General features: G+C 50.1%; 1 protein-coding gene across 4 annotated transcripts in view; it reads right to left on the bottom strand.

Annotated features, from left to right (window-relative positions):
• The window catches only part of ABCC8 (ATP binding cassette subfamily C member 8), a 72,081-nt gene that overhangs the window by 28,685 nt on the left and 28,454 nt on the right, over positions 1-14,942 (bottom strand). For all 4 annotated transcript variants that reach the window (XM_006904729.2, XM_006904730.2, XM_025046411.1 and 1 more), the window contains exons 11-16: positions 6,767-6,807; positions 5,491-5,636; positions 3,237-3,342; positions 2,986-3,102; positions 2,554-2,629; positions 1,504-1,609 (exon numbers count right to left, since the gene is read on the bottom strand). In XM_006904729.2, coding sequence (XP_006904791.1) covers positions 1,504-1,609; positions 2,554-2,629; positions 2,986-3,102; positions 3,237-3,342; positions 5,491-5,636; positions 6,767-6,807 — 592 coding nt within the window. The remainder of the gene's footprint in view (positions 1-1,503; positions 1,610-2,553; positions 2,630-2,985; positions 3,103-3,236; positions 3,343-5,490; positions 5,637-6,766; positions 6,808-14,942) is intronic.

Genomic DNA, 14,942 nt, shown 5'->3' with positions numbered 1-14,942 from the left:
CCAGCCTTGGGTCCCTGCTCCACATACTGACCAGTAAGTCACCCGACTTTATCTTCAGTCTCTACTTCTGTGAAATAGGGTAGTAACATCCAATGGGAGGTTTAGTGAAAGCCTTCAATGTGATCATGTTTGCAGTGCACTTAGTAAAGTGCCTGGCCCATAGCAGCTGTCCAATCAATAGTGGGTGTTTTCTTCAGTTCACGGTTCCCTGGGGAATCCTGTCTTCTTGTCACAGACACGCGCTGTCAGCCAACAGCTCTTCACTCAAAAGGCCTGAGGGGTAGTCGGTATGAGGACTGGCAAAGTGGCCTCGAACCCAATGCCTGGACCTTCCCAGTCAGGTTGTGTTGAAAAACCCCCAAAGAAGATGGGAAGTGGAGATAGAGGCTCTTCTGTCCCCAAACACACCACAGTCCTTGACAGATTGAAGGCTCCAGAGACTGAGTTCATGGAAAACCCAAGGGGGCTCTTCTGCCAGCTCACAGCTCCACTGAGGAGGAAAACATGCCATCTGTTGGGTGCACCATTCAGGGACATTTTGGAAGAGCAGCACATGGGGGTATGTGTAGATATTCAGACACTAGGCTCAAGGTCTTTCTCTCAGTTCTGTACTCACTCTTATGAAAATCCTGAAATCTCGAATAATAATTTCCCCTTAGAAATGATTGCTGGGGAAAGCTTACTCTTTGCTGAAATGGCTACAATACACATAGAACGAGCACTACAGACCTCCATCAGGTCCCCCCCTTCCCTTGGCTACCAGGGAGCCCTGAGCCAGGCTGTGTGTTGATTGTAGTAGTCATCTTCTGCCCAGGTTTCTCAACGCTTTTTCCAACTTCTTCGTTTCTTGGCTCCTTTTTTCTTACTTTTTTAAAAAGCTTCTATTTTATATGTATCTTCTGTCAACTAGTTTCAAGTGCTTTTTGGAAATCAGTGGATATAAATAATAGAGTATAGGGTTCCGGCTCCTTAATTAAGATAGTGATCTTTCCTCAGAAACCCATGTTTGTCTGGGTTATTTTTGGCTCCTCAAAACACCCAATGAATGGTCTGCTCCAGCTCTGCTGTTGATCAAGCCGGAAACCAATGTTTGTGTTACAGTCTCCACACTGGGAGGCAGTGCTGCTGAGTGAGCACAAGCTTTGGAGTCAAACAGAACTGAGTTCAAATTCCAGCTCTGCCACTTATTAGCTGGGTGAATTAGGGTAAATAGTTTAACCCTCATCTATAAAATGTGAACTGTCACCTGCCTTGTGGGTTGTCACAAGGACTAAATGGAATAATACATGCAGAAGACTTAGCAAAGTACCTGGCACATAGTAAGGCTTTAGTAAGTACTAATGATCATAGTGAGAATAACAATTAACCCCATTTATTGAGTACTCACTGAACACAGAATGCACAATGCATTTCCGGCTGAGCAGGAGGGTTGGAAGGAGGGCTGCCCACCAGGCCACTGTCAGTCTCTCCCCACTAACTGAGCCCTGAGGCTGTGTTTATTACCTGTTCCAGAAGACGGCCCCTGAGATCTTCTGCATCTCCCCCAGGGTGGCAAGGAGGAGAGAGGACTTGCCACAGCCCACCTGTCCTACGATCATGGTCAGCTGGCCTGCAGGGAAGGAGGGCGACAGATGGGAGTGGGGCCAGGAGGGAGTGTGAACAACCACCGCCCAGAAAGACAGACAGATACACTCGGGGCCCCATCTGCTTTCCTCCTACCTAGACTCCCCAGGGAGTCATTCCTCATTTGAGCCTTTCTGTGAGAGAACCTATGTCCTCCTTCTGGCTCCCTGGGTCTTTTCTCATCAATGACTCCCCATTCCTAAGCATTTGCTTCTCCTTTCCATTGCTCCCCAGTGTAAGCCCAGCTCCTCATGGTCCCACTAACGCCACCCTGGGTCCCACCTTCATCCCACTTCCATGCTTCGCTCATGCTGTTGTCCCTGCCAGGATGGCCACCCTGCCTTATGGCCCAAGGGACCCTGCTCATTCTCAGAAACCCCACCTCTTCCACAATGCCTTCCTTGGCTACTTGGGTCTGACCTTTCTGTGAAGCGCCCTACTCTGCATCCAGTGGTTTGACATCAAGGCCCCCTTTCTTGTCCTGTCCTTGCTGCCACAGTCCCACCTGGCACATGGACTCCTCGAGGGTGAAGCCCACCTGCTCTCTGGCGTTCATATCCCAGAGCACCCACTAAGGGTACACATAGAGCAGGTACTTAGTAAATGCTGATTTTTCTTTTTCTCTCCATATCATTTGGTGGGACATGGGGAGGGGGACACTTTAGACGTGAGTTTCTTGTCCTGTCCTTGCTGCCACAGTCCCACCTGGCACATGGACTCCTCGAGGGTGAAGCCCACCTGCTCTCTGGCGTTCATATCCCAGAGCACCCACTAAGGGTACACATAGAGCAGGTACTTAGTAAATGCTGATTTTTCTTTTTCTCTCCATATCATTTGGTGGGACATGGGGAGGGGGACACTTTGGACGTGACTTGTAGACTTGTAGCAGGGCACCTCCAGACCATGATGGAAGGATGAGTTGGACTATACCTCGGGGGATGCGGATGGTGACGTTGGACAGTGTGGGGATTCCATCAGGGGTCCATGTGAAGAAGCCTCCGATGACCTTCCCGAAAGGGAACAGAAAGGCAGCTGGATTCTCAGTGTGAAAGTCCCCTCCTCCATGAAAGCTATAAAACACCGATTCCAGTCCCTGGATCTGGACTGGCAGCGGGTGAGGGAATGGCTTTCTCCTGCTTACCCTCACCCGAGGCATCCTCCCCAAGAGGACAGCCATGGGTCTCCCTACTGGTTGGGATGGGAGACTTGTCCTTTGTCTCGGGACTTCTATGGACCCTACGGGTAGGCAGGGTGACCTTGGGGCAGAAGTCAGTACATAGGTCTCTGGCCCTTTAGGTACTGAGCTCCTTCCTGGAGATGGCGCCTTGGGGCTGGGCTTGGGGTGCAGGGTCTAGGACTCACCTGGACACAGCAATTGTCAGCATCCCCGTCTGCACTGGGGGCCAGCCTCTGCGGTGGACCCATGAGACCCTGACAGTCCTCCCGGGCTGGACACTTGCGGTTCACAACCTTCAGGGGCTAGGGATAGTTAGGAGGAGGTAAGGGCCCATGGGCCTGGGAGCTGTGCATGGAGAGGAGTCCCCCTTCCTGTGAAGAAAGGCCGAGGCAGGATGCAGCAGGGCCAGAGTAGCAATGGGAGGCCAGGCACTCACCACTGTCTGGTATTTGCTAGCTTGGCCCTGGGGCGCGGGCTCTCGGGGAGCACACTGCTCCTCCCGGATCTCTGCACTGGATAAGAACTCGCTCAGCTTTTGCACGCTGCAGATGAAGCACAGAGACACCCCTCACCCCTGCCAGTGGCAGAGGGGAGGGAAGAGAGGAGAGGGTGCAGCCTGAGAGAGCAGCTCTGAGAAGATTCTTGGCTCTGGGGTGTGGCCCCTACAAAGCTCCCATTGGAGCGGGGATAGGGCAGGGGGCATCCATGGTGGGGGCAACAGGTGTTACCAGGATTTGTTAGGGTTGATTAGTCAGCTGGAGTAAGTTGGGGTCTGGATTATGGCGGATTTGGTTAATTTTAGGGTTCATTTTATGTTAAGGTTGGTTAGACTGAAGGATGGTTGGTGTTAGGCTTTGTCCGTTACTATTAGAGCTAAGGTTGGTCTATATTAAGGTTAGCTAGAATTAGGATTTGTTATTAATAGCAGCTAATATTGAGCATGGAGTATATACCAGACACTATGTTAAATGCCTTATTGGCATATAATTTCATCCTGCAGGGGGAGATGTGGGGAGGTGTTAGTGCTAACTCATGGAGCAGGAAGCTTTTTCTCCAATCTCTTCCCCGCCAGGGGATCTCCTTCTGGACCCAGAGGAGGCTCCAGAAGTTTCGATTCATTCATTCTCTCATCCCTGGGACTGTGGAAGCTGTCCAGGAAAGCTTGAGAATTGTTTGTATACTCCTTTCCTCCCTTTTGCTAAATGTCCAACAGGACTGGTGCCTGACAAGCCCTCCAACTCTCAAGGCAAGAACAGTCTAGGGCTCTAAACGCTATGACTCTGCGCATGACCACCGCCCCTCCCCTGACCAGGAGTAGACTGCCAGTCTCTGCCTGCTTCCCTCTGTCTCTTGTTGATCCAGCTCTCTCTCAACAGTTGGTGCCTGGGAAGGTTGAAGCTGGCCTTGTGTCCTGCTCCCATCTTCAGCCCAGAGTCTGATCTCCCTCTTTAAAAAGGCCTCAGCTATGTGGGTGACAGTGAGGTTAGGACAGTCTGCATGTGGAAATGCTTCTGAATCAGCATAAGCGATTTTCAACAGGTGCAGCACTCTCGAACCTGTGGTTTATACACAGAACCACAGGGCTGGGGTGGGAGTGGGGGAGGAAGGGTGATTATGAGAAGTCACAATGCTGTGGCCAATAAAACTGAATCAGCACAGCTAACCCTGGAAATGGGACTTGATCATTTTCCAGACTGCTACTCCTTGGTTAGATATTCCTTCGACCACAATCCTGCTGAGTTATGCTCCCTTCTATCCTTGAACCCCTGCCAGAGCTTCCTTGTATAAATTGTGCCTCCCATCAGCTACTTTATTCCAATAGCTACTCCTCTCTGCCAGCTGTCCAGAACCTGCCAGAGTCCCATGAGACACGGGTGTCACTTCCCTCAAGGCTTAAGAGTCTTGGGTACAGAAGACATTTGTTACTGACTGGTACCATTGATGATGTGAAAGGACATAGCTCTCCTAAGAGGCATGACAGGCCATTGCTCTCAAGGAGCAATTTCAGAGGCCCAAAGAGATCGTCACACTCCAGCTACGGCATCCCCCGCTCCAGTCAAAGCTTCAGCCTTCTACTTTCAGGCTTTCATTCCTAAGAGGGGGATGCCTCTGGGAGACTGGCAGAATCACCACTTGGCTCTAGAGCCTGGAAGTGGGGGCCTCCAAGAGGTGCAGGCCAACGGCGGATAGGATGTACAGCCATGTTGGGGAAGCTGCTTCACCAACGGGGACTGTGAAGACTCTGGGACCCATGGGAAGAACAGGGGATGCTCAGTGTGGGGAAGATTCAGTGGACGCCTTCTGAAATCTGAGGGGCTGTCCTGTGGGGAAGGGATGGTGCTCATTCTGGGTGGCTCTGGAGGGTAAAACCAGGGCCAATGTGTAGAATTTATGAAGTGTACCAATTTTGGCTCAATATTAATTTTTTATTTACCAAGTTACCTTCAAGGTGACACTGAGTTCCCTCTCCTTGGAAATATGCAAGTAAGTTGGCTAGTCCTTTCTCAGGGATGGTGTGAAGGGAAGCCACGCATGGCCTATGTCCCTTTGACCAACCACAACCAGCTCAGAGGTCCCAGGGGGAGTACGTCCTGGGACAAAACAGATGTGGTTGCAGTGGTCACCAGAGCAAGTCCCAGGGCTGCCACAGGAGCTGCCTGTCTAGTGTGCTTGCTGGGTTCTCCTCTCACCTGACCAGAGCTTTGACTGTAGACCGGACCACACTGGACAGCAGGAACAGCGGTGTGATCAGGATGTGGAAGAGGGAGAGGGAGGCGAAGGCCACAGACGGCGAAAAGTCCGCCTCTTTGAAGAAGCTGACGTGGCCCACGAAGGTCTGTGGACAAAGGCAGATGTGAGACAAGGGTGACTGAGCATGGGGGCTCCTCGTACTCGAAGCACTCGGCCCGTGGGAAGGAAACACGAGGCCTGGAACAGGGCACTCGAGGGGATCTTTCCGTTAAGGACACCATCATCCTCACAGTCATCTCATGGCAACAACCCTGGCAAGTTCAGGACTTCAAGCTGGAGGGCTGGGGCCGCTCCTTCCCTGTCCTGCCCACCCCTTGCCAGGAAGGACCAGGGAGGAGTCCTCAGGTTAGGTCAGCTCTGCCCCGTCTCAGACAGCAGTCCTCAGCCGGGAAAATGGGAACAGCCAACTCTGTTACCCAGAGTTCTCTGAAGAACCAGGCCAGAACCAGCACAATAAATCAGGCTGAAAGTGAATTCCCAAGCATGCCTGACAGGCTGTAAACTCACCATAACTCAGGGACACTGGCCCCAGGGGAAATACATGCATCTTTTTAAAGAACTGCAGCCATCATAGAAGCCAGGGAAAAGAGCCACGAACTTATGGGGGCCCAGGCCTTTCTGGAAGGGCGTGCTGCTGTCCCCCACTGTTGAGCTCACACGCAGTTCTGGTCAAAATCACTTTAGAAAACCTCCACTGTAATAGTTAATGACGTGGAGAATTGTTCGTGCCATATTCTTATGTTTCAAAAGGCAGATTACGAAACCGCATGTGCAGCACAATCCTATTTTTGTAAAAAGGTCATATTATGTGCCTTAAAAAGCGACTGGAAAGAAACACATTAAAGGTGCTGCCAATGGGATTATGGGTGATTTAAATTCTCTCTGCCCTTTCCTTTCTAAATTTCTCAACATTTCTACAATGAACATGTTTTGCTTTTATAATTTAAAAAGTTTCATAGCTATTTTCAAAAGAATGTTTAATTTTTTTAAAGACTAAGCCTCAGGTCTTCCGGGACTGGAGGCTGAGGCCCCAGTCTGCTGAAGCGGGAAGGGACCCGCCCGGTATAGACTTTCAGTCCATGGCCCTATTTTCAGCCTGACTGCTGAGCCGTCTTACAAAGTCCCTTTGCAGAAAGGCCAAACCCCGGGTGGCCTCTCACTCCAGACATCCTGCCCCCCATTACCCACCAGGAAATGGAGGAAAAATCTACTTACGATGAGGACAGCTGCAATGGGGATGGCTGTGTTCATGAAAACTGCAGAGGAAGCACAAGGGGAAGCTTAGTGAGAGGCATGAGACAGCTAAAAATGAAGCCGCTCAGGGCAGCTTAGAGGCAACGTGGCTTGTGGGGTCCTCTCCCCAGCCTGCAGGTGGGGCTGGGGCAGAAGTCTAGCCCTGTGCCACCTGCAGCTCCTTACCTATTTCCCTCAGGACGCCTGTCCCATGTCTCTGAGACTTAAGCCTTTAAATAAAGGCTTAAATGCTCCTATCTGTTCCAGGTGAACGGCGTGAAGGAAGCCCCATGAGAAAGTGGTGAGACAAGGGATAGGAGAGTTGGCTGGTTGTGGTCAACAGCTCGTGTGTCTGGGGCACCAAGTTGCTACTTCTTCCTGTGCCTTTGGTTTCTGTGTCTCTCAAGCTAGGTTCTCTCTAAGGCTTAGAGCTTTCCAGATCTCCCATGGCTCTTGGGAAAGATTTCCATCTCATTCACAATGAGGTGTCAGTGACTAAAGACAGCTGAACACAGGGTGTCCCTTAGTCCTAAGGTTGAGAGTCCATCCCCAGGTGGGGCAGTTGGTTTGCTTCTTATTCTGTCTAGAGTAAGGTCCTCAGACCTGTCACAGGGACACCAGAGAGCAAAGAGAGCTGGACTTAAAGTCAGAAAAGGGTGGAGTCCCTGTTACGTATAAGCTGTGCAGCCTTGGGTAGCTCATTTCCCTTCTCTGTGCCTTGGTGTCTTCATCTGATTTTTGTAAGTTTGTACTTGTCCACACACTCTGGCTCTCTCCAAGGCGAGAGGAGATAATGCAGGGAACAGGCTCTGTGAGCCTTAGGTGCTGCCTGACGATTATACCTCATGAACTACTAGCTTAGTCCTACTCCACAGGTAACTGCTCCTCTGGCCCAAAGTCTGAGATGCCTGAGGTTGGGCATGGGGTCCTGAACTTCTTCCAGAGAAAGTAGCCCTTCTAGAGTAAGAGATGGCCATCTAGCTGCCACCTTCCTATCTCATCCTTCTTCCTTCCATCCAGGAGCTTCTTCCAGGCCAGCCCAGAAAGGAGTCTGGTTCTGTAATTAGCCAAATGAAAGCAGAACGAGCCGGGAGCCAGAAGCCAGAGGCCAAGGGCTCAGACTGTGCATATGGCGAAGTCTCTGATACTCTGAAGAAGTCCAGATGGTCAACACCATTCTAAGAAGCTGACTGTCCAATTACTGTAATAATCCTGCTCTAGCAAGTACACACACAGTGTATGTTAGAGATGCGGCCCCCTGAGTGGGTGGAAGAACATGGCCCCTGCCTTCACGGGGCTCCTAGTTTGAGGAAGGAGACAGATCTATGCTTCCAGGAAGGCCCTGAAATGCTGAGGAGAAAATGAACTTGCCCCTAGGGTGTTCCCAGGCAGATAGGAAAGACACTGTGTCCATCTTGGGGGATTCCTAATCTGATGAGGGAGACATAGCCCCTGTCATGGCAGAGCTCCCCGTCTCATAGAGGAGACATGACTGGAGCTCTTGGGGCACCGCTAATATCTCTGACCACAAGGCTTTTTATCAACACCAATATCACATGTGACCATGCTTTAACTTTTCATCCAGAAGAGTCCTCTATGTCTCTAGGTGCCCACTGCAGTGCCACAGACCTCCCTCATAATCTCTGGCAGTGTAAGCATTATTGGTTTTCCTACATTAGAAGAAATCAGATCTGGGACCCAGGACTCCTGTGAGGCCTAGGGCCTTTGACCATCACCAGCTACATAGCTCTAAACATGAGATAGTCTTGCCCCTCCCCTCGAGGGCCAGTTATTTCAGGGAGCTCCCTCAGGGCATGGGCCTCATTCTGTTCCTCTCCTGCCCCCCCCCATCAATTATCAAAGAGGAGGGGCTCAAGCTAGAGAGGGCACCTGTGCACCACCCCTTGGCCCCCTGCCCCAAGCCGAGACCCCTCCCACATATTTTGGGGCTCATCTCCCAGCTAAAAAATAGGCTTGGAGTTAGACTGTAAATTGGTACAACTCTGCTTAGAAAGCAATCTGGTGTTTGGTAGCTAGAGCCACACAGAAGTTTAGACCTTCTGATCCTGTAATCCCTCTCCTGGGAATTTATCTTGAGTATGTAATTATTCAAGAGAAGCACAAAGCCCTCAGCAAGACGGTGTTAGCTATAGCACTATCTGTCACAACAAAACAAAACCACAACCACAGCAACAAACCATCTGCAACAAAATCAACCGGTAACTTCCAAGAAGGGCTGTTTTAGTAAAATGTGTACATCATCTCTCAGGGAGATTCTGTAGTCAGAAACCATGTGATAATTGACATTTTGTTCTATTGCATGCTTTCCTGGTCGTGACTTTTTTCAATTTATTTTTTTTCCACTTTGTTGTCTTTATTCTTGTAGCTGCCTGAACTCCTTTGAGGCATGAGACAAACTATAAGTAAATTTAAAAAAGATACAACGCTGATGAACCGCTAACAAGGAGAATACATATGATATAATGAATTTCCGCCCTGTTCTGACTGTTATATGAAGATACTAAGGATGAAAATATAATTTTCCATTTCCTGCACCCTCTCCTGCAAGGATGGCCTTTGTGCAGGGGCTTTGGGTCCCCTTTGGTGGCGGGGGGGATTGGAAATACCAGCTGCTTGTGTTTTAAAAGCCTCTCTGAAGATCACCCCCTTGGGGCCTGGGGTGGACATTGCTGGAACTGGGGATGTCAGTGCCAGAGGCTGGGAGGCCTGTGAGGCTCTGGCACCTCTCTGAGTTCAGCAGACATCCGTGCACCCTAGTGAGGGAGAAGAGGGAAAGGAGCTGGGCATCCCAGCTGTCATAGGTCGAAGGCTTGTGGCCTTTGCCTCTATTTTCCTGAATGACATACGGCCCTGTAAGATATTAAAAGTGATGCAGGGGGAAAAATATATGACTGAGAATACATTTCTCTCCAACTTTGGCATGGGGTGGGCTGACTCACTTTGACTTGATGTAGGGAAGAAGAAAAAGGAGAACATGATAGTGCTTAAATCTTGATAGAGCAAGAAATCCTGTTAAATAACAACTAAGTGAAAGCAGAAGATTACAAAATGATGTGCGTGATACTGTTACGGAAAGTTTAGTTGCATGGAGGCGGGCCTGAAAGGCCACCTTCGGAAGCAAAAGCCTTTCTGTAATGGTGTAGAGATGTGGGTAGGTGTTGTTTTAATCTTCTCCCCAAAATATCCTTTAAGAAGTATTTATTCAGAAATTATTTTTTGAAGATCTTCTCTGTTCCAAGCATGAGCTGGGTTCTGGGGGTACGGTAGTGAACGATGTGTCAGCTTTTCATATTCCCCCCAAACGAAACAAAAACAAATCAACAAAAGCAAAGCTGGCCTCAGATCACCGCTCCCCTGGGTTTGCCTAAGGAATGCTGCCTGACCTTGTGGGCGCTGGCAAGTACCACAATACTAGCAGCTTTTCATTTCCAAAGTATCAATAAATATTTCAGAAGCCATGTGTCAGGGAGGCACAGCCAGCCATTTGTGCCTCTGGTTAACTTCAGCTTTGTCTCCCTGGGGGGCCAGGAGGAGCTACAGCCTCACAGTCTGTGATTGCAGATTGCTCTGGATGGAGGGAGAAGTGTATTTTGAAGTGCACAGAGCTATTTTCTATTCAATCCAAGAGCCATTCTGAAGTCCACAGAGGGGGAAGGAAAGCAGGTTAAGGGTGTACCTGTCACTGGCAGCGGTGAGAACCCCTCAGGAGGCCCCACAAGTCACACCGATTTCTTTTCTGTCCCTTTCATTGATGAACCTCCCTAGCCCTCCCAGCTCAAGCAGGCCAGGATTTGCATCAGCAACCCACTGCGGCTGCACCAGCTGGCCACAGGAAGGGCAAATATTGAAGAATTTCAGGGAAGCTGGAGAAGGAAGCAGGACCAGGTCTGGAGGTCACCTTGTCCCTGACACTGGCTATTCTGAGTCAGGGCCCCCACCAAGGAGGACAGAAGGGGCACGAGTCTTGGGCTGTGGAGAAGAGGCAGGTGCTGGGTGCCCTGTGCGTGGGGTTCGCCAGCACCATCTTGCCCATGCCACCCCCATCCATGGCAGAGCTGGAGTTTCGAGTGTTTTTTTGTTTTTCAGGACATAGTAAGAAGTCAGTCACACTCATCCAAGGAGGGCCCGTCTGACTGTGGTTCAGACTGGACTAGGAAGAGGAAAGACCCCCGACCCTAGAACACTGGAAGAGATGGCAAACACATCTTCCCTTTACTTAAACTCCTTCAATGGCTCCCCTGCCCCAGGAGAAAGCCCAGAGGCCTGAACGCAGGGCACGGGGTCCTGCATGATCTGATCTTGTTTCCTTCTCCTCATCAGATTATCTTCTCTTAAACACACCATCATCCTTCTCACCTCTAGGCTTGTGTGCCCGGAACATCCTTCCCCTCATCTGGTTAACATATAGTCATTCTTCGGGCATCGGCAACAAGCTTCACCTGTGACAAAGCCTCCTTGACACTCACCAGCCTTAAGACTAGGTTAGTTACAACTTCTCATGGGGCCCAGAAATATCCCTTTCTATTCCTGTCATTCACAACATAGTTTCATGTCTGTCTTCCCTACTAGACTGGGAGCAACCTGCAGGTAGGGACCGACATTTCTTCTCGTCACTGCATCCCCCATGCTTAGCACAGGTCCTGACACATAGTAGGTACCCAGTAAATATTTGTTAAATAAGTGAATAAAAGAAACAAAAGAAGCCAGGGCCGAGTGAGTACCACAAAAGAGAAAGCGGAGCACTTGGAACTGACCCCGTGGCTCTGGCCACATTCCCCGCCACTGTTCACGGCATGGTCTCCCACAAGACCGTGAGGATGAAGACCAGGCCTGCCTCCCCTGTAACCGCCAGGGCCTCAGTAGAGTCTGGCCCAGAGAGAAGGCTCTGGGACGGGTGCTGCACAAAGGACAGAATGAACTGGCAGCATGTTGGTTGCTTGACTGGTAGGTCTAGGCCCCCTTTGTCACTCCTGCAGAGTTTGTCCTCAAATAAATGGCTGGACACCTGAGGTCGTGCTGCTTCTGCAAACAGATGAGGATCGAACTGACTTCCAAGGGGAGTGGCCACTACACTTGCCTCTAGCTTTTCCCCACTTTATTTTCTACTCATTGAGATCCTGCCCAGCTGGCAAGGTGCCCCCCAAGGCCCCCCTTGCATGAAGCTCCGTGTGAACTCCCAGTCCACACAGTCTTCCTTCTTCTCTGTTCTCTGCCCTTTACTAGCTGAGGACCTCAGTGAGTCATTTCACCTCCCCAGGCCTCGAACTTCTCTGCTGTAAAATGGGACAATAAAGCTACACACCTCGCCAAGTTGATATGAGGATTAAGTGCGGTCAGTTCAGTGCTCCCTGTCATACTGTTTCATGTAGGTTAGCTCTGACTTTTCCTCCCAGCACTTAGCATGGGGCTGATCCCACGGGGCTGACTCATTCAATATCCACCAAGTAACTTACATCTGTTTTCCTTTGATTCTGGATTTTGATGACAAGGAAACTGCACCCATTTCCTTTTTGCACCCCTTGTCCCCGCCACACACACACACCTGCACTAGCTCAGGCTCCACACACAGCAGCTCTCAGTGATGCTGACAGTGAGACCATCGGAAAGAATGTCAGAGGTAACCTTGTCTGCCTGACAGTCTGACTGCCTGGCACCGGACGACAGACTGGAAGCCCAGCGGGCAGCATCAGGATGGCCTCCATCAGGAAACGTGACTCAAGGGCTCCTTTGTGGCGCCAGGACCCCATGGCTGGTGCCAGGGGTGAGAATAAAAGATGTCCCCTTATCTCATGCCTAATGACCTGTGTCCTGATGCCTGGTGACAGAGTAGAAGGCAGGAAGTCCGGGAGGAGATAAATGAAAACACACTCAAAGCATACACCTGTAGCCGGGAGGTACCTCCACCCTACCACCCGTCTCCCCGCTCCACTGACCAAATCGAAGAAACCCATCCCAGGAAGGGCGAGCACTGAGCAAACAGCACTTGGCTTTCCAAGCTCTCCTGAAGGACTCTTCCCTTTCCCTCCCCAGTGCTTCTTCCAGGTTATCAGCCTGGGCTGCTCTGTTTATCCTATAGGTCATGGAGTCCTGGACAGGTAGGGGGCCTTGGGCAGACCCCTTCTTGGCTCCAGAGCCCCTCACTCCTTCCAGAATCATCTCAGCTCTTGACAACATAGAGTCTCCTTCTCTCAGGTCCTCCGGCCCCAGGCCCTGCACAAAGCCCTGGCTTGTCTTCTGAGGGCCCTATGGGACCAAGAACACCTACTAGCTAGGAATCCGTGGGTTAACTCGGAACCTAGGCATCGTATGATGTTGTTTACATAGGAAAACACACTTCAGGTTGCAGTTTGGAATGCAGAAAATGACCATACATCTTCCAGAAGCAAAGTAGCTGCCACCTGCCCCCATCTATATGACCCAAGGTTGTCCCTACTTTGCTGCCAAGAATTTTAGGGACCCGGTGCCGTAGTTTCCTTGATGCTTCCCTTCCCACTTCCCTTTCCCACCTCAGCAGCTATTCTCCCTGATGTGACGCCTGGGAGCCAGGCGTCTGTAACTCAGTGGGCCACACACCGTGTGGAGTTACCGTTAAGAGGTTGAACCCAGGGGCAGGCAGAACAGGTGGAGAAAAGGGTGAAGAGAGCCTGGGTCTGCAGACGCTGATTTCTGAGCTCCCCAGATGGTGCTTCCCAATTTCTCCTGTCCTACAGAGTGCTCAGCCTGAGGGTCAGAGGCCACAGGTAAAGGGATGAGACCAGCACACTGGAACGTCTTGGCAAGGAATCCAGGAAGCAGTGGCTGCCTGCCACGCTCACAGCTCCAGTCTGAGAAAATCAGATCTTAGCAGGACTTTCCACAGGAAGATACCATGGCTGGCACTGTGGATGGTGGGTGGCCTGGCCACTGCTGACTGGATCAGGGTCCCTGCCTGAGGCACAGGACACCAGGGTCTGGCTGAACATAGGGAGGCAGGACACCGGGGTGCTCAGTGCAAGCTCTGCCCTGTGAGAGCCATGCTGTTAGCCTCAGAGAACGACCTCAGGAAGATGCCCCCTCTAGGCCTCAACTTCCCGTCTATGAAATGGTTCTCCCACTTACAGAAAACGTTTTCCATTTACCTCCTTTGCCACGCTCTGTGTAATTTTCACAGATTTACCTTTTAATTCGCAAATTCTCTCTTCAGCTACGTTATTTTTTTTAACCTGTACACTGAGTTGTTTTTTGTTTCCATTCTGTTTTTCTCTATGGGGACTTCCTTTTGGCCTTTCCTACCATAATGGCTCTTAAACTGGACAGGTCAGGCAACCATTGTGAAGTCTGCCAGCTGCTAAATATCGATATCCCAATTATGCACTTAGGCAATAACCACCACTGAGTGGGTCCAGGGAGCCGCTAGACCAACTGAGAGATAACCTTGAGCCAGGATTCTATCACTCACCAGAACGCACACGCCCTGACTCTGACCTGGGGACTATGACCCATCGAATTAATTTCAATAACTAAAATTTTAATTTCTAGGATTTCTTTTGGCATTCTTTCCCCTTGATTCTTTCCTGTTTTTCCTCGTAGGTCTTACACCTTCTTTAAATCTTTAATTATTTTACATGCACTTATTTTATTATCTGTTTCAGATTATTCTATTAGCTTCAGGTACTGAGGGAGTAATTCTCCTATTTTTTGCACTTGCCGACTCACTCTGATGGTGTATTTTTCTCTGGTGGATTTTTCTTTCTTTATTATTTGCTCTTTGTTCAACAGGAATGTTTGCCACAGGAGCCCCATGTTCTCTGGAAAGTGGTTTTATTATGTGTGTCTGCTGGGACCCTACGAATTTTACCAGTTTGTGTCTCCCCACCTCTCTATTTTTTGGGTTCGGGGTTCCCAAATCATTTGGCGAATGTAAATTCAGTTAGTGTAGATATGCCCGTGAGGACCTCACACGTGAACTCCTGTTGTTTAAATAAAATGTTTCTCCTTCTCAGGGCCCCAGATAAATGGAAGCTCCCATGTATCTTCCCCAGGGAAGTGGCAGCTCAGTCTGACTCATTGAAAAGGAGCCCTTGCGCTTGGAAGAATCCAAAACTGTTGTTGTTTATTCGTTTACCGCTGCCTCTCAATAACATATCAGGTCAATAGC

This window comes from Pteropus alecto, unplaced genomic scaffold (assembly GCF_000325575.1).
Source record: "Pteropus alecto unplaced genomic scaffold, ASM32557v1 scaffold120, whole genome shotgun sequence".
NCBI lineage: Eukaryota > Metazoa > Chordata > Mammalia > Chiroptera > Pteropodidae > Pteropus > Pteropus alecto.
Note: the sequence above shows the minus strand (reverse complement) of the source record. Positions and strands in the feature narration are given on the sequence as shown.